General features: G+C 43.8%; 1 protein-coding gene and 1 non-coding gene across 6 annotated transcripts in view; one reads left to right on the top strand and one right to left on the bottom strand.

Moving 5' to 3' along the window:
- Positions 1-13569, bottom strand: part of Fam117a (family with sequence similarity 117 member A) — a 43818-nt gene extending 30249 nt beyond the window's left edge. The window contains exon 1 of one of the 5 annotated variants that reach the window (XM_015495501.2): positions 13305-13569. In XM_015495501.2, coding sequence (XP_015350987.1) covers positions 13305-13500 — 196 coding nt within the window. In that variant the 5' untranslated portion in view covers positions 13501-13569. The remainder of the gene's footprint in view (positions 1-13304) is intronic. The other 4 variants (XM_048789286.1, XM_048789299.1, XM_015495502.2 and 1 more) reach the window with 4 other exon arrangements.
- A 10147-nt stretch (positions 13570-23716) lies between these two features.
- Positions 23717-23821, top strand: LOC125613082. Its single transcript, XR_007343583.1, has one exon. It is a non-coding gene; the product is annotated as a U6 spliceosomal RNA (small nuclear RNA).
- The last annotated feature ends 2013 nt before the right edge of the window (positions 23822-25834 follow it).

Genomic DNA, 25834 nt, shown 5'->3' with positions numbered 1-25834 from the left:
CCCTCCCCAGGCCCTGACCTTCAGAAACTGACCTTAAATCAGTGGCAAATTCTCATGCTATGCCCTAGCTGTGGAAAAACCCAAAGTGTGCTGGGCAACATTCCAGGACAGCCCCTGCTCTGAAGCCCTGGTCTTGCAGTTGTTCAGATTTCCTAAGAGAGGCACAAAGGTTATGCAGTGCCTCCAGGGTAAACTAGTCTGAAAAACAAGATTAGGTGGCCCCTCCTGAAAGAATCTTGAAGGTATTACATTAGAAAGATTTTTTTTCCTACCCTCAACAGATGCCTGACTTCTGATGACTTCAACAGAGGGTCCCTACCTGGGTTACCTCCCCACATGCTCTTGCAGAGGGCACTGGAAGATAGTTCTGCCATCTTTCCCTGCATATGATAGGCTTTGGGTCTGATCTAAAATCAGGAGCTGCTTCATGATAATATCATCTTTTATAATTTAGGTAAAGAAATGACTTTTTTCTCCGGATGCAAAAGGGAGAATTGGATCCAGGGAAATAATACGGGATGTTAATTACCAATATGTCTGAGTTGGAGATATAACTCAGTGGTAGAACACTTGCTTAGCATGCAAAGGTCCTGCACTCAATTCCCAGCACTGCAAAAACAAAACAAAACCCAAAACAGAATGTCCTATCCAAGCCTCTTAAGAACTAGAACGTAAAAGCTCAGTTGTCAGCTGAGCGTGGTGGCACACACCTATAATCCCAGCAATTTGGGAGGCTGAAGAAGGGGGATCATAAGTTCAAGGCCAGCCTGAGAATCTTAGCTGACTTAAAATAAAAAATAAAAAGGGTTGAGGATGTTGCTCAGTAGCAGAGCACCCCTGAGTTCAATTCCAGTACAAAAAAAAAAAAAAACCTACACAAAAACTCACTTGTCACAGTCCTTTCACTTGCACAGCAGCTCCAACAGACATCTAAGCTTCAGACAACCTCACAGGAATTTGGGAGCAGCCTTTTGTCGCCCTCCTCCATCTCACCCTGATTCTGGTTGTCATCCACCTGGCACATACTCTGGGGTAGAACAGCAGCAGAATAGTGGAGGTTTAGAGCGAGAGGATGTCAAAGAATTGTAGGGGATAGTCTATATAACTTGACAACTGCCTGAAGACAAACAACCTGAGTGTATGAGCTGGGGTGATAATAATAGCAAATGCTCACTGATAAACTTCATGTAACTGCCTGGGCCCTTGAAAATCATCCTGAGGACAACTTAACCACAGCTAGATTAATCAAGTCTAGGGAAGCAGCAGGTAAGAATTTCACATAAAGGATGCACACTAAGGGGCTAGGGTTGTAGTTCAGTGGTAGAGCGCTTGCCTCGCGTCCGTGAGGCACTGGGTTCGATTCTCAGCACCGCATATAAACAAATACATAAAGGTCCATTAATAAGTAATAAAATTTTTTAAAAAAGATGTTCACTAAAACAATTTTCAGAAAGCCTTTTTTTTTTTTTTTTTTCTGTTAAGAAGTAAGATAGGGGGCTGGGGTTGTGGCTCCAAGGTAGAGCACTCACCTAGCACGCATGAGGCACTGAGTTCAATCCTCAGCATGACATTAAAAACAAAAATTAAAAAGTATTGTGTCAGGAGCTAGGGATATAGCTTAGTTGGTAGAGTGCTTGCCTTGCATGCACAAGGCCCTGGGTTCAATCCCCAAAAAAAAAAAAAAAAAAGTACTGTGTTTACCTACAACTAAAAAATATATATATTAAAAAAAAAAGTAGTAGTAAGGTAGGGTCAGGTAGTGGGGTATACTTATAATCCCAGCTACTCAGGAGCCTGAGACAGAAAGATCACAAATTCAAGGTCAAATAAGAAGAGCTGAGGGTGTAGCTCAGTGATAGAGCACTTGCCAAGCGTTCATGAGGTCCTGGGTCTCTTCTCCAGCACCACCAAAAAAAAAAAAAAAATCCATGATTTGAGGGCCTTCAAGGAGCACAGATACCTAACGTGTGGTTGAGCGTGAAAGAAGACACAATGGCAGGGTCTAATTCCCTAACTCCGCCTGCCTAGCAATGATCCAGCTCCCCTTTGCCGCGCGATGCAGGGAAGATTCTCAATAAAAGTGAGCCATTCCTTATTGTACAAAGTCGTAGTTCCCATCCCATTTGGTAAGATACACCGCACTGAACCACACAAACACCCTCCCCTAAGTCCATGACATTTACAAGGCAGTGGGTATACCAACTAATGGCAACATAGCGGAGAAAAGCTGCCTGGCTTAGGCCCATAACCTGGCATCGCTTTCTAAACCAAATTCACTGCTTTCCCACTTAGAACTCTACTGGGTAAATGTGAAGTGGTATTACATTACTCCATGGCTCTGGTGCAGAAGAGCCTTCCAATTTCATGTAATTCAAGAAATGAAGAGTTGAGGAAGATCACGGTGAGAATGTGTAACCTTAGAGTAAGGAGGCGGTTCTCCCTAAAGGTACCTGGGCATCCTGAACATGCTCCGTATTTCAGCACACTGCTGCAACCCTGCTGACTCCGCTGCTGGGTCCACGTGTAGCAGGGGCTGGGCACTCACAGGGCAGCAGGCACCCAGTCAGCTGTCAGAATCTGATGCCAACCCTGTCCAGTTTGAGAGGTAAGGCCCAGCTGCAGTCTCCTGAGAGGTGGCCTACTACAAGGTCCACACCTGGACCCAAACCCTGTCTCTACCTCAATGTGCTTTGTGAACTCAGATATCTGAGTCACCTAACTTCTCTGGGTGTCAGTTGGTCCGTCTGTTAAATGGGGAAGAATAAGAGATGTTATAAGGATGTAGAAGAAAACTTCCATTCTAAAGATCTTCTGATAGTCAAATCAGCCTAGCACAGTCATTTGTTAAACATTTTATTTGGAAATCATTTCAAATTTATAGATGCAAAGATAAGAATAGCAGACAGAGCACCCATACAATCTTTACCTAGATTTGCCTATCAACATTTGCTCCGTTTGCTTTACTGTTGGCTTTCTTTCACACGCACTTTTCTCTACACATGTGCTCACACACACATTCATGCCTGTCACCCACTCATTCACACACAAACACACATACACAAGCACTGTCCTTCCTGGGTTTTTGTGTGGTGTTCTGTTTGAAAAAAAAAAAAAATGGGAGCTATCAAAGGGTGGGAGGTCGGAGCTGAAGAGATAGCACTGGAGGCATCACTGCTTGGTGATGGTTCCTCAGTTCTGCTCCCCATCCCCCCTACAATGCACACGGCAAGCACTCAAGTATTTTGTAGTAGAGGCGAACTAGTACATGGAAGGGGACCAAAAAAGGTCAAAAAAGTTAAATAAGGTTGTTGGTTACTCTTTTCTTTTTTTTTTTTTTAACAACAAAAATCCACAAAAAAACAACAACAACAAAGCATTTATATGAACCATGGAAAAATCTTTATTATATATACAGAAATGGTTTTGTAATATTTATTATCTTATGAGGCTGGAAAGTAACAGGGAAAGAAAAACTCCACACAAGCATGTGGGTATTAGAACATTAAAGTCTATACAAAATCTGGTTTGGAGAATTAGAGTTGCCCATAACCCTTTAGGGAGGGTTAGATACCTCTAAGAAGCAGGCCAGGCAATTCTCCCTGATGCCAAGTCCCCAGACAGAGGTTTCTCCCAGAGTTCCGTCCCTGTTGTCACCCTCACTGGGCTATATTGTGTATACATCACCTACTCCCAGCTAACCTTAAGTGAGGAGAGGGAGACATGCTCAGGCATGTCAGATGTTCCCCCAGGCTCCCTTACCACCAAAGGGGAGTGGGTACACCAGGGATTCCCTTACATGGCACATTGCCACGCACTTGCACCTATATCCCACCATGAGAATGTACCACCCACATTTTTCCCAGATGCTCTTTTGGTTTCAGATTGTCACACATTAGAGAGATAGCCTCTCCTACTAGCTCCATCTCAGCATATCCCCCTGACAAGTTCCCAGCTCTGTAACCATGATCATGACCCAAAGAGGCAGGACACCCCATCTGCCTCTGGTGCCCTCTTTATGGTAGTGGCACATTCCACGTGGAAATTGCATCCTCAAACCAACTAGAAACCCTCAAAAGCCACACCACATCACATATGTAGTTATGCAGTCACCATCACCTTCCAATTATCTACATCTGTCTATACCTCACAGGGAAAGGAGGAATGTGGAAAGCCGGAGGATGGATGGCCACTCTGGGGTGCTGAAGAAACAGACTACTTTGAAGCCCAATTTCCAATTCTTTTTTGGGTTGTCTAACAAATCAGTCTTTGCTCCTGGAATACAGGAAAACAATCAGCAGGGAAACAAAGGCCAGAGAAGTGCTAGGCAGGCAGCGGGATGCCCAATTGGGGTGAAATTTACAACAGATTCCCCATACATATGTGGGAAGAGCCCTTTGCTTAATAAAGCAAAAGGATTTTATCAGTCACATGGTCTTGGGCCTTAGTTTCCTTATCTGCAACAAGGACACATTACCTGTATCAATAGGACAGTTGTGAGGATAAATGATAAAATATTTGAATGCTGATTTTAAGTACCAAGAATGAAACACATGGAATACACTGTCAAAACTAAAGCTATCTACCCTGGATTCAATCCCCAGTACTGCAAGGAAAAGAAAAAAAAAAACCTAAAACTATCCATAATCTGAAGAATACAGGTGAATTTTAGGGCCTTCCAGAGTTGGGATTCACAGACTCCTACAAAAGGAGCCATTTTAGTTTTCTGCTGTGAACACAAAAGTACCCAGGATCAAGGTTCCACTGAGAAACCATCCAGGTGCTGCTTTCGGCTTTAAGATGTATACATCCCTCTGTGGATGTAGCTCCACTGCCCTCCTCTCCCCACTCTCTCAATCCAGACTAGGCAATATTTACTGTGAAAGCCCTGGGTGGCATCCCTTCTATCATGCCACATGCTATTCACACCTGCCCCACCCCCAGTTTGTACGTCATATCTGATGGGCACGAGTCAGACAGACAATCCCCAAACAGGGGCTGTGCAGCAGGTTTCTGCCAGCCTGCAGCTGTGGGGCAGGGAACGCACGTGTTATCAGCAGTGGTTCTCTCAAAGCCTCAAAGCCGCGTGGGCGATCAAACAGGCATGGAGCACAAAAAACTCTTAAAAGGAAGGGAGTGTGGAGGAGTGTGGAGGAGGGAAGAGAAGGGAAGAGAAGCTGCCTAGCCTCATAATCGCATTTTATTCTGTTCAAGTTACATTCAGCTGGGCAAGTTTATAAAGTCATTTTGACTAATTCACCAGACCCATGGCTGGCAACCTCAAAGGCAAGGGAACACAGACTGGGAAGGATAGTTATTTGGGGAGTGATAATGAGCACCTCTTTCATGCTTTTTCCTATAGATGGGTGCGGGGGACAGGGAAGAGAAACAGCAGTCTCTGGTATCATAGAATGACGCCTGGCTTGGGAGAAGGGGCTTCTGGTCTATTCACACTTCAGAAGCCACCCTAGGGCCCACAGGTCATTCTGCTCCCTGGCCTAGGAGGTCAAAGATTTCAATTTTGTTGTCCTGCTTTTCCTTGCTATGTGGTATTGCACGTCTATTCTTAGTAGTGCTTGGAACAATCTACTAGGAGTGAAAGGATATCCAGCATTTGTCTCCAAAGCCCATCACCCATATCTACTTCTAAGGCTAAAGACAGGTGATCTGGCTTTTTAACAAAAGCATAACCAAACCCTACAAATTGGCTATTTCCAAAGATTAATGTGGTAACTGCCCAAACTCACCCTCTGGCTTTAAAATGTGTTGGGAAGAGAACCTACAACCCAACAACGACATCCATGGAAATGCCACGTCTTTGCCACCAGCTGGGCTTTAAGCCCAATGACCGAGATGAATAGGAGACCAGTGATTTAAAGAGAGAACACTAATGCATTGGGGGTGGGGGGGTGCTTTGTAAGTTGCCAAACAGAGGTGTTACAGAGGAGAAGTGGTGTGTGGAGACCAGAAGTGGGAAGACTATTACAAGCGAGCCTGGGGGAGGTGTGGCTCCCTCTCCTCACCCCATCCCCTTTCCAGCAACTCAATCCAACAAGTATTTATTGAGCATGACACTCCCCATCTGCCCTGGCCCTCCCTCTGCAAAAACACTCAAATCTGTTCAAGCTGCATTGTGAGTTCCATTGCACTTGAACTTGAAACATAAGGTGCCAACTTCTTAAAAAGGCAGCACACAATTTCCAAAATGGGGCAGAAGGAACTACAGAGGTTTAAAAAAGTTAAGAAACACAGCTGACCAGAAAACACTACTTCAATGTTTCATTTTCTTTCCTTTTTTTGGGGGGGTGGGGGACCTCAAACCTAGGGCTTGGCACCTGCTCTACCACTAAGCTACACCCCAGTCCCAACAATGTCACTTTGAAAGGGAGAGAAGAAAGTTAAGAACTCAATTTAACTTTAGAGAGAATAACAACATTGGCCAATCAAAAAAGAAAGAAACAAACAAAAGCCTGCTCAAAACATTCCAGTAGTGCCGGGGCACAGTGGCGCATGCCTGTTATCCCAGTGGCTTGGGAGGCTGAGACAGGAGAATTGTGAGTTCAAAGCCAGTCTCAGCAACTGCAAGGCGCTAAGCAACTCAGTGAGACCCTGTGTCTAAACAAAACACAAAAATAGGCCTGGGGATGTGGCTCAGTGGTTGAGTATCCCTGAATTCAATCCCCACTACCAAAAACCAAAAAACATTACCACTGTGTAATATTCCCTAGCCTTACCACACAGTGAATATTCACTAATTCTATGCCTCTTCCAGCTTGAATTTATATTTTATTCACTTGTAGATGTACTGGATCTGTTTTGGAGTTGTGTGTTGAATCCTACTTTTGGCCCCTAAGGACACAGGACCTTAGTACTCTCGCAGGTCTTCATATAGGATCAGATAATAAAGGAATCCAAGTGGCAGAGCTGGTGGTAGACTAGGCAGACTGCTCCCTAACAAGCATGGCTCCCCTGGAAAAGTTACCCACCATGTGCAGGAAAGAGCTCAAGGTCAGAAAGGAGGCACCCCAAGGCATAACTCCACTGTGCCAAACCCTACCTATCCTGAGAAGCCACGCTAGGGCAACCCCAAGGAGAGAACACAGTCCTCAACTCCTAACACAGGCCGATTGCTTCAGAGCAGCCAAGTGCTCCCCACCTCTCCCCGTTTGATGAGGCAGCTAGAAATATAAACTTCTAAGGTGCGGGTAGGGCTGAGGCAAAGGCACTCCACCCACCCCCAGGGCCAGCTGTCTGGGGCTCCTGAGCAAACCCAAAGACCTGGGTGCCTGAACAGGGCAAAGTAAATGTCTGTACATGGCCTGAACTTCAGTTCCAGGTCCCCCAGGGCTGGACTTGAAATTTTCCTATTATGAAATATTTTGATAGCATTCTTTTAAGTTTATTAAAGCCACCCTTGATTGGCTGTGGTGCTCCCACACAGAAAAGTCAATTGAGGCTTATTTGGGCCTAAGGATAAACATTTAAAAGACTCCAAAGCTAGGCATTCAGCTTTGTCATGACCCTAGAGGGAGAACACAGTGCCAGAAAACCAGGAGGTCTGAAGGGCACCAGGAGCTTGAGTCTGCTGTTCACAGTCAGCTGTACCAGAGCTTCCCACCACACAGCTGTGCCCAGGAACCATGGCCCCTTCATGAGCTCCACATGGCTGTGGAGGAAATGGAGCACAGATAATTTATAAACTTCAAATAGCATCCCAAACTTTCCTCTCTGACATCAGGATTTGTTTTTGACATAACCATGTGAATAGATTTGGCTAATGTTTGGTTAATTCATACCCTGCAAACCAAATAATGGAATTCTCTATGAAGATGCAACTCAGCAGAGGAGAAAACTGACCAGATTTCCCACTCAGCCTTTCTTAGCTTCTACTTTCTCTTCTCTGCTCCCACTTTTAGGACAGAAAAAAGGCAACTTCCATCTTGGAAGAGAGGAAAACTTATTAACCCTTAAAGAGACTGTCCACTCTCTAAATTAACTTGCTAATAGGCATTCACCTGTGCTCTGAACTGGAAAGGAAACACCAGTTTTCCCCTCCAGCCCTTCAAAGAACTTTACACTGCTCCTGGAATAAGAGTAAGCCCAGGTAAGCCATTCAGAGCACTTGAGCTAGTATCAAATAGCATTTTATATATGTGACAGTTTCTCTAAGAGCTCCAAAAAGCAGATCTGTCCCAGAATATGAAGACTATGAAGTCTGAATCCTTTGGCAGAAAGGCTCTACTTGAGACTTCTAAGGACCTAGAGAAGGCCCCTCCACTTCTAAGGTCTTACTAGAAGAGGATACTGCATATCTAACAGTTCCACCAAGGTCAAGGAATAATGGGGCCATGGAGCCCATCGTGCCATTCATTTTAAACTGAATTTAGCAGAGAATGCAGGCAGTGTTCTCTTGGCCACTGAAGCCCACCAACCACTTTGGCAACATTCCCATTAGCCCCATCACCATGAAAGTTTGCAATCCTGCCTCGAATTTCCTAGAGACCCATATCTGGATGTCATTTTACCACTATACCCCACTGAGGTTTTCACCCCTCTTCAACTGACCTCAAAGAGTTTAAGATCTTTTAGTTCTACATTATGTGAGTGGAGAACTTCCCATACCATCTAATCCCATGATATTCAAAACAGTAGACCCACACTCCTTTAGGTACCAAAGAGACAGTTAGACAACAAATTTAAGATAATATTTAAGAGTCAGATGCTTTAGCAGTGCATTTTGCTGACCATGTTCCTGGCTCTGGCAAAGCTATCAAAAGCAGCAGTTAGCAGTGTCAGGCTAGGAAGAGCCTGGGGTTTTAATGATGCCCCAATAGAAGCTGCCTCAATCACAGGTTGTAGGACAATTGTATTCCTAAAGGACTTTTAACTGTACCCCTAAGCCTCATTATAGCAAGATGGCTCCTTAGTGTAGAAAGGTCCAATTCTATTATAATCTCCAGACTGTTTCTGACACCAGAGGCTAGAAAGACCACAGTTTGATGAGGGCTTTCTCTCCAGATCTCTAATTTGCAACCTCTTTGATACGGCTCCATACCTAGCTAAACACCCATTCCCACAAAGGACTAACCTTTCAAAGCACTGCAAGAAAAAGGGCTTAATAATTACCAATAGCATTGCTAATAACAATGCTGCCTTATATTCATGAAGCAGCCATAATAAACATTTGACAAAAACTACCCTTCCTATGTCCCTGTACGGAAGCCAGTATTTTAGGACAACCATGACTACTGCCAGCTCTCAATGATCTGTTCAGAAAACTGAAAGGTAATGAGAAAAATTCAAAACAGGAGATATGCCTAAAGTAATTTCCATCTGATTTTAAAATGTGTTCACTGCAATTTGAGTTGTTAGATTGAGAAGAGGGGGACATAGGGAGGAGGGGGAACAAATTTGCCTAACAGTTAAGCTTTTATGTAAATTCAAATTAGCTATGTCTACTGAACACATGTCACCTGACAGCAGTGGGGGTGGGCAGTCTGGATTCATATGTGCTGATCTTCCACAAAGACTGAGAACTGACTGGAAGCAGATGGTCCCCTTTCCCAGGATGGGGATGTAGCTCAGTGGTAGAGTGCTTGCCTAGCACATGCCAGGCCCTGGGTTGGATCCCCAGCACCAGTGGGATGTGGGGGGATGGTCCCCTTTCCTCTAAAATACTAACAGGGATATAGGCTTATTAGTTACTTTCTTTAACCTCAGGGTTTTCTGAGGAGGTATATATTACACACATTTAAACTGCTCTTTATGTAAGAATAATGGTCAGGTATATTACTTAGGACAAGGGTAGGCAAACCTGTAAACTGCCACACAGTGAGTATTTTAGGCTTTGTGGGTAGTTTCTATCACAACTACTCAATGCTGCCACTGACAACATGAAAACAGCCACAGATCGTACCTAAAGGAAGAGTGTGGTTGTGTTCCAATAAAACTTTATTTACAAAAACAGGCAGAGATATGTAGCATGTGGCCCATAGGCTGTAACAAGCTACTGGTTTTAAGAAGGTTCTGGTGGATAGAGAAGGTTCCAAGGCAACATTTGGCTTCAGCCAGTTAGCCCCAGAAGAGAAATAATTAGCAAAGTTTGATTAAACATTATCTTCATGGGGTTGCAGCTGTAGCTCAGGGGTACAGTGCTTGCCTAGCATGCACCTAGGCTCTTGTTTCCATCCCCAGGACTACAAAAACAAAACAGAAACCCATTATCTTCATTCTAGGGCTATAGAGACAGAAATACCAAATAGAATAGGTAAGACTAAAACCCAGAAAAATCCACCTCTCAGCCCTGATCATCAGTGGTCCTGGAAGAACATAAAAGTCAGCAGCCTCTAACTGACCTAAGACACAAAAGAGAATTTAAGGGGCAAGTACAGTAAGAAATTTATTTTGGGTTTTTGTTACCCACTAGTGGTTTCTTAGGTTTGACCCTCATTTTTCTTTTCACTTTCTTAGCCTTCCTCTCTCATAGCCCAGACTCATAAAAATGAAGTCATTCCTCGCTTTATGAAGATGTCTCTTGTGGATAAATGGTTGCAGAAGGTAAATTCCACTCTTCACGCCACAACCCTTTTTACAAGATCTAATATATCTTGTCAAGAACACAGTAGGGTGTGCAGTGTGGAGATAACTGCACAGCCTGAATGTTACATCATTTTGGGATGAGAAACAGAAACAGTGACGACACGTGATTGTTCCTGAAACCTAGTCCCAGCTCATATGCCTTTTTAAACAGTTGGGTTTCGAAGCCCTGTTTAGAAAGCTCATTTTAAAAGATGAGGGAATAAAAACACACAAGGAGCCCTGAAATTCTGAAACCTGCAGTACTGGTTTCAGACCAACCTAGGTTTGCTCTTTGAAGCCTGAAAAGGCAATGGGCTCTGGCCAACAGTGCTCTCACCTTGGCTCTGCCAAGGGAATAAGCAGCAGCAAACATTTCTTAATAGAACCTTCTGTGTGTCAGTCACTGTTCTAAGTACTTTATGAACTCATTTGATTCTTAGGATGTAGATATTATTACCCACAGATGAGGAAACTGAGGCACAGAAATTAACCAACTTTCTCTAGCCACAGCTAGTAAATAAATGGCAAAACCTGGACTCAAAACCCACAGGCATTCTGATTCTCAACACCATTCTCTTAAAGAGTTTGGATAGCAAGGGATTTTCCTCCATCATGTATCTCTTACTGGCCTAGAGGGAACCACCCCTGCCACTTCCCAAAGCAATGGAATGAAAACAACCTTCAACATGGAGGCTAAAGTTAACATGCAGAAGATCTGATGTGCCAGGTACATTCCTCTAATGCCTTGCCACAAAGAAGTCCACAGGCTCAGGCTAGTCTTTCCCTCTACTTTTTTCTTTCTCCTACCTTACTGCAGATAATCCCACCACCCACTAGGTAAATGTCTTATTAGTACCTCTGGGACATTAACAGGTGGAGAAACCATCAGCCCAATACATAACAAGAGATCTTTTGATTTGCCCTAAGGTACCTGACAAGCTATGCTGAGTTCTAGCTTCCTGTGTTTTATCAGTACCTTAGGACCCCTGATGTTACAAAAGGAGCAAGCCATGTAAAGAATTTAGGCATCCAAACCTACACTCTTCCCCTCTGCAGATCATCCACCACTGTTTTTCCTTTTAATGTTAGCTCTAATTGGAGTCACAAAATAACTGCTCTCAAAATATGATTGCTAATCAATTTCTACAGCACAGGCAAGCTATCTGTTGATTTCTATTAAAAGTGACTAAGGTTCTGGTGCTTGTTGTTCCACTAACTTCCCTTGGTTTTAAGGAAGCCCAAACAAAACCAACAGGTTTGTAGTCTTGTGGTATGCTTTATAGCTCATGATAGGCATGAGTTTGTCTGGGCATTGCCTTCTTTTACACCACCAGATTCTACAATTACTTTTATTACTCGGTCACCATCTTGCTACCAGATTTGACCACGTTTCTATGTTCTGAGATGTGATGCTAACACAGTGAGGTCCAGATAGATTTGGGGGTTTTCTACCTCACAGACTTGATTAATCTCCCTTTCTACCAAGTAAGGCACGGTAACAGCTATACTTTTTGGTTGGGAATGTGCAGCAACTAAGCTTTGTAATCACCAAAAGCTCAAGAGATTCTGGTTTAGAGCATGTCATTAACTGTTAAGATGGCAGGAACCATGACTTTCATACATTTGGTACAGACTCAGGCTTTGGAAGTGTGCAATGAATGATCTTTTCACATCTGGTGTGAATCAAATGCAAGCCTCACTTTCAACTTATTGCCAACCTCCTCATGCAAGTAGGTTCCTTTTCCGTTCCTAAGTGCCTGCATTTGTGGGTCCCGTCACAGCTTTGAGTGTGAAAGCAAAGTTAAACTTGCTCCTCCCTAGTTTCCCCACACCCACATCAAGCTGCTATTAAGAAACTGTTTCGGTGAAGTTCAGAAAGTGGGGTATTTGCCACAGCGTACTTGAATGTAGCCCTCACCCCATTCACTGCCACGTTGGCCGGCAATGCTCAGGACAAAACCACCTGGTTGGGGGGATGGGCAAACTCCCCGGGGTTCTACACACATGCACACACTACACAGGATGGCTGGAATGAGACAGCCATATCAAGCAGGTCAATGATCTGGGAACAACTTCCAGACCACACTGAGAGGAATGTAGGGAGAACTGAGCGATTGCACGGCAGTAAAAGCCGTTAAACTAACTTATTCCAAAGGATTGAAACTAAATCAGCTCCCGGAGGTGGCAAAAAGGGAAGCGCACGTGAATGCGTGGAGAAAAGATTCAGAGCTGTAGAGAGGGATGCTGGGGCCAAACTCAAGCTGGAGAAGTAACACATGGCTCCACGGGGCTCTCCTCTACGCCCCTCCCCCTCCCCGTGCAGGCGTCCAGCGCCCACCGGCTCCTAGCTCCCAGCGCAGCCCTCCGCACAGGGCGCCCCCATCACTCGTCACTCCTCACACCTCACTCCCACTCCCTGCATCTTCCACTCACTCCCATACGACACCTCTGCCCACTTTTGGGTTACGCCCCCAAACCAGCCTCTATCTGCCAGGTCCCTCCCCTCACCTCCCGGGCCAGATTCCCCGCACACAAGGTCCCGGCGCTGCACCCCAGGTTCACAGCTCCTCGTTCTCTCTCCCTTCTCCCTCGCAGACTTTGTGTGCTCCCGTTTCTCTTCCCTACTCCTCTTCCACTTCCCCCTCACACTTCTCCCCGTGCCCCTCCCCCCACCGTGCGCCCCCTCCCCCAACGGCGCCTCCCCAGCACCCGCTCCAGGCCCGGCTCACCTGCGCGGCCACCCCCGTCCCGGCGCTGATGCGGCTGCTGCAGCTGGAAGGGGACTGTGGCCCTGAGCGGCTGCAGCCCGGCCCGGGGGGAGCCGGCGGGGACTGGTGGAGAGCAGCCCCGCCGGAGCCCCCCGGCCCCTCCGCGCCCGGGTCCCCAGGCACCTCCGCCTCTGCCGCCCGCTGCGGCCCCTGCCATCGCCCGCCCAGCCGCCCGCCTGCCTCGGCCCCAGAACGAGCCCAGCACAGCCCCCCAACCCCCGCGGCCGCTGCTTATCTGCCCTACGGGGCGGAGACCGGCCCCCAGAGCTCGGAGCTCTAATTGGCGTTCAGAACCCCAGACCTCCCCTCTCAACCAATCCACAACGGCCTCTTCCTTTAACAAGGCTGATTGGTCGCTGTGCCTAGCGATCCAAACCAAGACCCCACCCTCACCCCACCCTCTCCTGCTTTCCTATGTCCGAGAGGCCGCTGATTGGTCCATCAGGAAGAAGGCTGGTTCTCCAATGCCACCAATGAGAAGGCTCAGAAAGGGGGAGCGTCACACCCAGTCCCAGGTAGTATGCAAATACAGTGTCACGTGACGTCCGATGGTACTGGGGGCGGGGCCGGGTGTAGGGTGGAATGAAGCACTAGCGAAATCTTTGTGGGGGGCAGTGTGTCAAACTTTTAAGCAGTCGACTCCCCGTAACACAGAGAAAACAATGATTTGAAAAGGTATTACATTTAGTTTAATCTAGAAACCTCATAGAAGTTCAGTGCAGCTTGCAAGGTCCACACTAAGACTCTATAAATTAATGCAAAGTTTGCATACCGTTTGCCTGCGATTTGCATTAAATTCGTGCACTTAATAGCTACCTTGCCTCGAGTGACAAACACATCATTTGTCTTTTTGCATGTTTCCAAGTTCCTACTTGGGGTTTATCCAATCTTAAAAAAAAAAAAAAAAAGCTGTTAGCCTGCAAATTAAAATGGGACTCTAAAAGGGAGATGGGAATTTCCCTTCTGTCGTATTCCAAGTCTACCTCAGCAGAGTGGAAGGAGCAAAGTGACTGAGAAACGTGCTTAAGTTTGCACAATAACTCCACTTTCCCAGCTCAATGCTCTCTGACCTACAAGTCAAAATGAGATTGGATGGTCTCCAAAGACAATGCATGCGGTTATGAAAAGCACATGCTATAAATATATATGCGAAGGTATTTGGTAAAGAAAACAGCATTTAAGATACTATTAAAAATCATTACTCTTAAAAAGAAAAAATAATACACACACACATATATACATATATTACTCTTGGTATTTGTTAACCATTTTGTTCTATATATGGAAGAAGCAAAAGTCAGTCAATCCTGGGTTGTCTGTGATAAGGGACCATTCTAATAATTGGATAATTCCCTCTAGATTTATATTTAGCTATGAATTCTATTTTTGATCTTGCTTCAGATTTATCTTTCTATTTCTGTTTTTGCCTAGTTTAATGTTAAAAGGAAGGTATTCCCTGAAGCCACATGAACTAATCAGAGAAAAGGAGGTAAACTGGTAGCATGCTGTGAGAAACAAGAGGTCATTTTGGGATTAAATACTGAAAGCATATAATACTCAAAGTGGAAATTCAAGAGTTGGTTGAATATTAAAATCAGCCTACATACACAGAACAAATCAAGCAATAAAACATTCTATTGAAAGGCTTTCTTTACAAAGTCAGTAATCTCATGGGTTTGAAGGATTTGCTTCAAGATCTGACATACAAATTAATTTTTCAGTGACTGAAGAAATTCTGTACTTCTATAAAGAGGACAGACTTATCAAAGATTTTATGTACAAAAACTGCTGAACTTACAAGAACTCTGTCTTCATAAACTTAGCTCAGTTTTTAAAATAGCCTGCATTCATATTGTTTCTCAATAATTTAGTTCAAAGTTTTTATACACTTTAAAAAAAATCCTCATGATGATCTGGAGGAGAAAAAAAAATTCTTACTGTAGTGTAAGTAGGGAAACAGGTCCTTTTGATTCCTATCTCAAATCTCTAGTATCACTGGTCTTATTGAACCACCCTGCCTCACATCTTCATTAATAAAATCAGTAATGATAGTAACTAAGATTCACTGAATTCCTTTCTCTGTACTAGGTACATCTTAAGGACTGTCTATATGCCGCAGTCCAGCTGCTGCAGAATAATCAGGGGGTGACGAATAACTTGTGTAAGTTGATACAGCAGGAGTAGGAGCCATTTATTGTAGGACAGGAGCAGTATTTATACATTCCACACAGCTTATCTAATTAGCATAAACTAGATACATCAGTCAGCCAATCAGGAATCTCTACACTTAATGGCTCAGTTTTGTTACTTCTCAAACCACTCCCTCTGGCATTTTGCCAGGCACCATCCAGACTTGTTTAGGAACTCTAACATTCCCCTGGCAAAATGCCAGGTGTTATTTTGACTTGTTTACAGACTCCAACATCTATACATTATCTAATTTAATAATGCCACACCTGTGAGATGGGTTATTAGTTCCTCTTCACTGAGACTTCAGAGAGAAGTAGCATGCCCAAGGCTACCTAGGCAGCCTAACTCTAGAACTGAGTTCATAATCTCCATGCTTGTAAAACTTTCTCATGAAATGTTAGAGTCTGTAAATAAGTCAAAATAACACCTGGCATTTTGCCAGGGGAATGTTAGAGTTCGTAAACAAGTCTGGATGGTGCCTGGCAAAATGCCAGAGGGAGTGGTTTGAGAAGTAACAAAAGCGAGCCATTAAGTGTAGAGATTCCTGATTGGTTGACTGATGTATCTAGTTTATGCTAATTAGATAAGCTGTGTGGAATGTATAAATACTGCTCCTGTCCTGCAATAAACGGGGTTATTTATGGTGTTTCTGTAAAAACCACTATGGTCATTATTTAAATTAAACAAAAGGGGGAAATGTTAGAGTCTGTAAACAAGTCAAAATAACACCTGGCATTTTGCAGGGGAATGTTAAAGTTCGTAAACAAGTCTGGATGGTGCCTGGCAAAATGTCAGAGGGAGTGGTTTGAGAAGTAACAAAAGCGAGCCATTAAGTGTAGAGATTCCTGATTGGTTGACTGATGTATCTAGTTTATGCTAATTAGATAAGCTGTGTGGAATGTATAAATACTGCTCCTGTCCTGCAATAAACGGCTCCTACTCCTGCTGTATCAAGGTACACAAGTTATTCGTCACCCCCCGGTTATTTTGCTGCAGCCGGACTGCGGCAGCCAGTGACATGGGCGTGACTGTAGGGGCGGAGGGAAGCAGAGAAGACTCCCCACCCCCAACTCCCCCAACCGCCAACTGAGAGGGCGTGACAGTAGGGTCGGAGGGAAACAGAGGACACTCCAGACCCCCAACTCCTCCTACCGCCAGCAGAGTGGTCGTGATTGTAGGGGCTGAGGGAAGCAGATGGGATCCTTGACCCCCAACTCCCATTACCACCAGTGGCGAACACCAATGGTCTTAGCCGCCAGACTCCAAAGGTGTGCCCACCAAAGGGGTCCGGAAAAATTAAACTATTGACTCCCAGAACNAATGGCTCCTACTCCTGCTGTATCAACTTACACAAGTTATTCGTCACCCCCTGATTATTCTGCTGTAGCCGGACTGCGGCAATGAAACAGAAGGATTACTATTTATATTATATAAACAGCCTCCAAAGATGCAAATCTGGCTATGTTAAAATTAACATTTGCCTAGTACTTTACAGTTTTCATGTACAGCATCTCATTGAATCCTCACAATAAATGTGTAAAGTAGAAAAATGTAAATATTATAAATATTCTTGTCTTCATTCTATAGATTAAATCACAGAGGCTAGATGACTTACCCAAGATTGTCCACTTAGTGGTAGATTTAGGACTTAATGTCTAGGTCTTTTTACTCCAGATTCAAGTTCTTTCCCAGTAAACACTCAATTTATAGACATTAGAACTGCCTGAAAACGAAAGGGTGAACTTGTTGGTCTATTGAAATCTGTTCTTGCTTGACAGCTTTTACCATTTTAGGATCTCTCAACTTGTAGAATTTTAGATGATCTTAGGAGATGAAGAATGCTTTTTATTGGATGAGCCTTATGATGTGTGTCAGAGGGGAAAGCCCTGGGATGAGGAATCTTGAAATATTTTGGGCAGGTGGTTTCCTTTCTCTGTGCCAGAATCATTCCTTCTCCATCAATCTCACAGACTTGTTCTACAGATAAAATGGCACGTTATTGTACAGATGTATTCTTGCTTTAGAGAGAGAAGAAATATGGTTGGTCCTGAGGATATAGGGGTTAAACTTTATTCCAAAGCCTCTGTACCAGGATTTGAGGACCTGGACAGTGGACAAGAGCCATTGGTGGTGGCATAGCTAAAAATTTGAATCTTCTGAGTCCAGAAAGTCACGGTCTTTCCTGATAAGTTGTTGGCAAAAGACATTGAAGTTGACCCTAGCTGCAACAGTTGAAGGCAGGCATGCAGAGAACTCTGTATCTCTTCACTAGGTATCATGCCTAACCAGATGTCTGTTGTTCCCTTCTTTATTCCTGATAGCTTCTGGTGTGGGCATGATGGAAGGAGAAGGATAAGGACCTCATCTAAAGATCAGCTTCCATTCTCCTTTAATGAAAGAAGGCATAGCCATGACTTTCGGGAAACTGCGTGCGGCTGAGGGGAGATGTCATACGTTACAAAGCATCTTCTTGCTTTCAAGAAAATCTTTTTTACCATCCCCACTATCATTCTTATCAACATGATTGTCATTTTTTAATTCCCTTATGACAAATTTACTGAAATGACCACTATGTGCCAGACACTGAGCTAAGCACTAAGGAATGACAATAATGTTCCAGACATGCTCCTCAACTTGAAGTTAACAGCCGGTAGGTATAGAAGCTTGTGTGGAAGTGGAACTGGGCTAGATGCTATCCAATTAAGCGACGTGACCTGGTTTTTGCTTTCAGAGACTTTGGGTCAGAGGAAGGCCCTCAAAAACATCAAAAGTGGAGGATTTCATACACCAAATATATCAATGTTTTTTTTATCTACAGAACCCTTATTTGATTTATGGGGTTCCAATAGCAAATGTGCTAGACCCTTGGTCCCAGACTGCTCCTGGGATGTCTATAACCATCACAAATAAATGAGGAACTCAAGGAATGATTTTCCCTATAAGTGTGAGTCAGAAGTACAGCCACTCCCCCAGCAGTCCCTATAAGGCTTGGTGCCTTAAAAATTGCAGGACCCGGGCTGGGGCTGTAACTCAATGGCTGACCCGCTCACCTCACATGCGTGAGGCACTGGGTTTGATCCTCAGCACCACATACAAAAATAAATAAATAATACAAAGATTGTGTCTGTCTACAAATTAAAAAAAAAAAAAAATTAAATTGCAGGACCCTGAGGGACTAACAAGGACAAAAGTCTCAGGGAATTGAGGCAGTTCAGTCAGCAGGAAGGCCTTCTTCTCCTTCTGGCCACTGAATCCAGAAAGGCCAGGGTTGTCATAGCTGAGAGAAGTTTCCAGTTCTGAAGGCTCTCTAGCCCTTACACTGGGGCACCTTGAATCTGCCCTGTGCATCATTTATGCCACAATAACCCACAAGAATGAAAGCTCCAATTTTTTACCCTTTGAAATATGACAACCAGAAGCAGTTGCTCAGAGGAGACTTGAGAAGTCTTGATATTCCTTGGTCCCTGGGGGACTCTTTCTGAACTTCCTGGTAAATTTCTGCATGCTTACGTCTTTAGCCCCCTAGTACCAAAATAATCAAACAGAAATTAAGATGACGCAGACACAGTGTCTCTTTCTGACCTACCTCCTTTACTCAGCCTCTGTCTGAAATGTCAGGCCCAGCTCCTCAGGGAACAAAATCCTGAGGAAATGGGGTCAGAACTGAAGGAGCAGAGCAGCTAGAGAGGGATTGGGAAGGAGGGCTGAGGGAACGAATGAGGTCACAGGAACAGAGTAGGGAGAGGTCCTATCCTTCAGCACTTCTTCCCATTCTGGTAGCCTCCCTCTTCTGGTACCCCTTCACTTTTACTCCCAGGGTGACCAAATGGCCTGAATTTTGACCTTCCATGCTTTCTGTGACACATTTTGTCCCTTGTTGTAGCCCACAACATTCTTTTTTCTTTAGTTCTTTCATTAGTTCTTCATTTGGATTGGAGGAGATTCACTCCTTAACTCTCCTTTTGCTCTCAGTAAGAATCTAACTTTCTTATTAAACTGCAGCCTTTTAAAACTGAAGACTCCTCATTCTTTTTTAAAAACATTTTTTTAAAAATTATTTTAGTTGGGCTGGGGATGTGGCTCAAGTGGTAGCGCGCTCGCCTGGCATGCGTGCGGCCCAGGTTCGATCCTCAGCACCACATACAAAACAAGGATGTTGTGTCCGCCGATAACTAAAAAATAAATATTAAAATTCTCTCTCTCTCTCTCTCTCTCTCTCTCTCTCTCTCTCTCTCTCTCTCTCCTCTCTCACTCTCTCTTTAAAAAAAATTATTTTAGTTGTTGATGGATCTTTATTTAATTTATTCATATGCGGAGCTGAGACTCAAACCCAGTGCCTCGCACACTCGAGGTAAGCATTCTACCACTGAGCCCTTCATTCTTAACAGTAAATGATAGGATGGATGGAAATTTTCAAATGGGCAAAAAGTAAATGTGGGGGTCCAATACACGGAAATTTTAGAATATTGGGCCTAGTGGCACTCCATGAAAAATACAAAGTAGATTTAAAAAAAAATTGGTAGAGACTATATTTGATTCAGCCTCTCCCATTCAGTTGAGATGCTGAGACATGGGAAGGACTTACCGGTCATTTAGCAAGTCAGAGGCAGGACAAGGGACCAGAACTCCTGCATTCCATTGTGTTGCTTCAAAACATAAATAACTTCTAAAAGAATTTAAATGGAATACTATTATCAATAAGCAGGACAGATTACTGAAACATGCTACAACATGGAGGGAACTTGAAAACATTATGCTAAGTAAAAGAAGCCATTCACAAAAGACCACATATTGTACCATTCTGTATATAGACAATGTCCAGAAAAGGCATATTTACAGAGACAGAAAGCAGATCAGTGATTGTCTAGGGTTGGGGATGGAAGCAGGAATTACCTGCAAATAGACCAAATGGAAATTTCTGTGGTGGTGAAATGGTCTTAATTTGCAAAATGGTGAACTGTGAACAATTCTATTAATTTCAAAACAAACAAACTTATAGAATCACATATGTATAATGTGTGAATTTTATGATATGTGAATTATACTTCAACCAAACTGTTTTTAAAAAAGGATTTATATAAACTTGTGGATAGAAAGCTGTGTGCAATGGGGCACACCTATAACCCCAGCTACATGGGAGGCTAAGGCAGGAGGATTTCAAGTTTGAGGCCAGTCTGGGCAATATAGCAAAATCCTGTCTCAAAAAAAAAAAAAAAATAGGGCTCAGTGGTAGAATGCTGCCCTGGTACCGGAAAAAAAAAAAAAAAAAAAAAAAAAAAATATATATATATATATATATATATGGATGAGAGATCCATATGAGGGAGACCTTGCTAATCTTTTTAGGGAAATATTCCAGGAATTCCAGGAAACAAGTACACCTGCTCCTTTGATATTGCTAAAAGGTCACTGTGAGAGATGGAAGATGTGGCTCTTTGGACTATGGAATACCTAAGTTAGCAGTTCTCATTTTTAAAAATAGATAAGCTTCCTAAAGAGAACAGGTGTGTCTGGGTCATCACTCCACAAGCTAGTACTGTAACTAGCATACAGATGGTGCTTCACAGAAAAATGAATTAAAATACACTCTAGTCCATTGTGCCATGTGGTCTGTGTACCTTGGGGAGCCAGCTGGTTTCTAAAGCAGTGCCTTCGGGGAAACACTCTGTACCCCCTACATCTGATTTTACCAGGTACTCTCCTCTACTCCAGAGATGAAAGTCTTTGGAGAGAGATTGATTTAGCACATTCCCATCAGACTGCATACAAACCAAAAGACCTGTTTGCTTCATTCCCTCTTTAGATTTCTCACTTCTCTACTATTGTTCTCTCTCTTTTTTTATTTAAAATACCTTTATTTTATTTACTTATTTTTATGTGGTGCTGAGGATGGAACCCAGGGCCTCACACATGCAAGGAGAGCGCTCTGCCTGCTGAGCCACAGCCCCAGTCCCTATTGTTTCCTCTTAACTCCTTTACATCTGTCTTAAAAATATTTGCCCCTGGGGAAAATCAGCTACAATACCTTTGACATTCTCCATCTAATTTCACATCCAATCCTTCTCTCTTCCCCACACCATGCACCAAGCCAGGCATCAAGTATCATGGAAATCTAATTCAAAGATGTTATAACAGAAGGACAAGTAATTTGAAAGTTGGCCTGCCCTCTGATTTGCTTTAGACACAGGACACAGGCTCCAGAGCTTATATTCCAGAGCTTATATTCAGCTTATATTTATATTATCTACATAAAGGGTTTTTTAAAAATAGATACCTACAAAGTACCACTACAGATTTCTTATTCAATTGTGTGCATGTGTGCCTTGGTAAAGAAATTTTCCCCCTCCCTATAACTCCATCTTCTTCACCCTAGTAGCTTTAGTTGTGTTTTGCTTTCTCCAAAGTTCCCCAACCACCCAGTAAGACACTAGATGACTCTCTCAAGACTCATAGCCCATTGTTTTATATTAACTTGTAAAGACATTTATAATTCCTCCTAAACCATTTTTAAAAATATTTATTTTTTTAGTTTTAGGTGGACACAATATCTTTATTTTATTTTTATGTGGTGCTGAGAATAGAACCCAGTGCCTCACGCATGCTAGGCGAGCGCACTACCACTGGGGATATGAGCCATATCCCCAGCCCCCTCCTAAACCATTTTATATATGTTTGTCCTTTCTCTCCAGCTCAGGACCTATAAGTTCTGGTATCACTTGTCAGCAACCAGTATAAGCACTGAATCCAGCAAGGCTGACTTGATGTCATTTGGTTAAGTATTTGATGGTTTCTCTGATTAGTATTTCTGATCACTCTTGGAATTTGAGGCTAAAAACCTTGCAAACTGAAAGGAGGGAAGGCTCCAGGTTTTGTGAGGCCTGATGCTGCTGCTTTTTCCTCTTCCTTTTTTCATGTGTGTGTGTTGCTGGGGACTGAACCCAGGGTGTTGCTCATGCTAGGCAAGTGCTCTGCCTTTGGGCTACACCCCCTGCCCTTCTTCTTTAAAAATAATTAATTAAATAAATAAATAATCAATCAATCATCTTGGAGTTCCTCTTTGAGTAAAAGAGTAAGCAAATTATAAACATACAATTAGATACAGGACCCTGGAAGAGGTCTGTGAAGGTGAGGGGTTCTGACTCTGCATTTCATTAGCTTCTTTTAAATCAGCTTCTGGCTGAGACAGCGAAGCCTGGTTATATCCTGGCCAACTCTCCAGCCCTTACTGAATTAGGTGTCTATTCCTGGCTTTTCCTGTGAATTTCCTGTATCCAATACATCTATTCCACAAGATGGCTCTGGCTTAACAAAATGGCCTTGACAACCAAGTCTATCTAAGGAAAAGTCCCAAAAGGCTGGATTGACATTCCTCCCACTTAGAAACTTGATGGCCCTTAGAATAGTGCTCCTTTTAGAGCAGGTGGGTTCTCTTACTGCGCATGGTGCAGGGTGAGGAAATTGTACCCAATTCTGGAAGCCCCTAATGGCTCAATGCCTAAAGGTTGTGTTGTGCCACAAAAGGGCTTGGAATGTTCCAGCACATTCCACCAGTGACCTCTGTGGCTCCTGTTTCCATTCAGTTTTGGCAAAAGCGGGATAGTCTACAGAGTAGCTGGTATTCTGCTGGGATAGGAAGCAGCTTGGCCTTGCTTCTTCTATGCTACTCTGATAATATCATACAAGTTGGCACCTTCCCTGGAAGTTCCACCCAAAAGCTCCATCCAGCTCTCTGGCCTCCTGAGGGTTGGTGTAGAATGTCAAGTCAGGGCTGCCATACCAAATGGCAGTTTCTTGACCTTAAACACCCAGTTCAGAATTCTTCCCAAAGAGATGAGAAATCCTGGTATTCCTTAACCAGTGGTGTGTCTGCATTCCTCAGAAAGCCCAAGAGGCCTCCATCACCTGTGGAGACAGTAAGTAACACCAGGATTCCAAGAAAAAAGCAACCTAACCACAATTTTACAGGCCATGTGCCCATATTGCATAGCTTATTAGAAAGCTTCCACTTATTGGGCTCTTACTATAGGCTAAGCAATTTGCACACGTTATCTCATTTATCTACCCTCCTATTTTCATGACTACTTTATACAGGTGAGGAACCTGAGACACAAAAGAAGTTAGGAAATGTGTTAAAAGTGACAGCTGGAAGTGACAGGTCCACCTGCTTTCAAAGCTTATGTGCAGCACTCACTTTGGCAGTACATATACTAAAATTAGACTTATAGAGAAGATTAGCATGGCCCCTATGCAAGGATGACATGCCAATTTGTGAAGAGTTCTCTATTTTTTTTTTTTTTTTTTTGTAAAGGATATGTGCATAATTGCTACTAGAGGTCTCAGGTCCTGAACCCAAAGGTTGAAGGTCAGAGTTAGGAATACAGACCAGACCAGTCACACCATAACCCCATTTCCCCTATCTCCCTCAGCCTTAAACTTCCTAAAACTCTGATTTTGTTTATACTGCTCAAATTATGGAGGTGGGTTGGGGGCATCTAGCTGCCTCTGGTATAGGAGTTGAAATTTATGGAAACATTATTGTGTCTGCCTCCCATGGCTAGCCTAGGACCAAATACACACCTACCTTGAGCTTCCTACCTTGTGGAATAAGAGAAGGATGGGGGAGGGGTGCAGGGGAATGGGGCTTCCATTAAGGAGAAATCAGAAAAAAGACAAAAAGAGGTGGCCATGGTGTGCTGCCCTTTGAAAAAGCCTGCAAGAGCTAGGAAGCCAGGACTCTTAAGAAATAGCCAGGGGGCTGGGGATTTGGCTCAAGCGGTAGCGTGCTCGCCTGGCATGCAAGCGGCCCAGGTTCAATCCTCAGCACCACATACAAACAAAGATGTTGTGTCCGCCAAAAAATAAAACATTAAGAAATAGCTAGTAGTAGTGTGCCAGGGCAAATGAGACTACAAACAAACAAAAGACTCATCCTTGACGGTCCCCCCCGCCCCCGGAGTGGGGCAGCCAAGCGAGGGGAGCTCTGCCGGACTTTGCCTCAGCGCCAGGATACTGGCTGCATCACTTGCCCAGCCCACTAGAATGCTGTTGGGAAGAGTGCCTGACCACAATGCTTGGTTGATAAGTCATGGGTACCCCTGTCTGCTACCCATTCTCTTTTCTCCCTGCTTTTACTTTGCAACCTCTGCCTGGCAGGGAGCCTCAGAGTAGGGGTTGGGGAGCAGAGTCCTCCAGATGGTATTTAATACTCAGTGATTTATGGGTGCTGGAAAGGGCCGGGTGGAAAGCCAGAAAGAGGAAGGCCCAAGACTAGTTTCCATGAAGCACCAGCACCTCATTGACAAGAGTTGAGGTACCTATTTCCTTGATGCCTGTGCCTCAGCTTTGAGACTGAGTACAGATTTCACCATTCCCAGGGCCCAAGATTCTGGTACTATTTTGTATGAGACCAATGGAACTGGCTGGAATAAGGTTAATGAACACATGTCCAAATCCTTAACCTTTTCTTTAAGCTCCAGATTACTAGGAGAGGGAAGAAATAAGTGAGGTTGAGCAGTTCCATAGCTACTATTTTTGGAGGATTTATTTTTTTTAATGCATTAAAAAAATTCTTGTACACAAGAATTCTTTTGAACCCTCCATGGCTCCAAGAAAAACTGTTTGAAATGTCCTTTCTTATGGGGCCAGGGGGTTAAGTGCCAGGGATGGAAGGCTAAATGCCAGGGATGCTGGTTGCAGGGATGCTTGGGACCGAGGCTAATGGCCTCCCTGCTGTGGGCTCAGGAATACCAGGCCCAGGCACTGGTTGCCCTGAGAGATGCAGCCATTTTTACTTCTGATTGAAGGGCACCACCTTCTGGGATTTTCCCTTCTGTTGTGGGAAACAGTAGAATATACCCGAGGGTCCAACACATCCTGTGCCCAAGAGTGCAGAGGGCAGGGAAGGAGAGAACACTGAGACATTGGGGTAGGGTGAGACCAGTTAGTGATTTATACTGTTTAGAATTTGGTCCCTGCTGGTGGAAAGAAGATGCATTTTGTGAGAACCCCTGGTAATTGCCCCTCATGAGGATGATCTCAAAAGGTCAAGGGATGGGCCTTGAATAGCCTTAATGTCCCTGAAACAGTCCATTGTGTAGCTATTGTCTATACATGTAAAGGAACTCTTCTTGACCCTATTCATACTTTCTTTTCTCTCTCTCTGCCTCTGGGGTTTCTCAAGCAAATAATTGCATACTACCTTATCCCTAGATCTAAGACTATCTTCTTTAAGATTCAACAACAAAAAATCCAACACATATTTCTTAAGTCCCTACTATATGCCAGACATGCTAGGTTTCGGG

Source organism: Marmota marmota, unplaced genomic scaffold, assembly GCF_001458135.2.
Source record: "Marmota marmota marmota unplaced genomic scaffold, marMar, whole genome shotgun sequence".
In the NCBI taxonomy this organism is placed as follows: Eukaryota; Metazoa; Chordata; class Mammalia; order Rodentia; family Sciuridae; genus Marmota; species Marmota marmota.
Note: the sequence above shows the minus strand (reverse complement) of the source record. Positions and strands in the feature narration are given on the sequence as shown.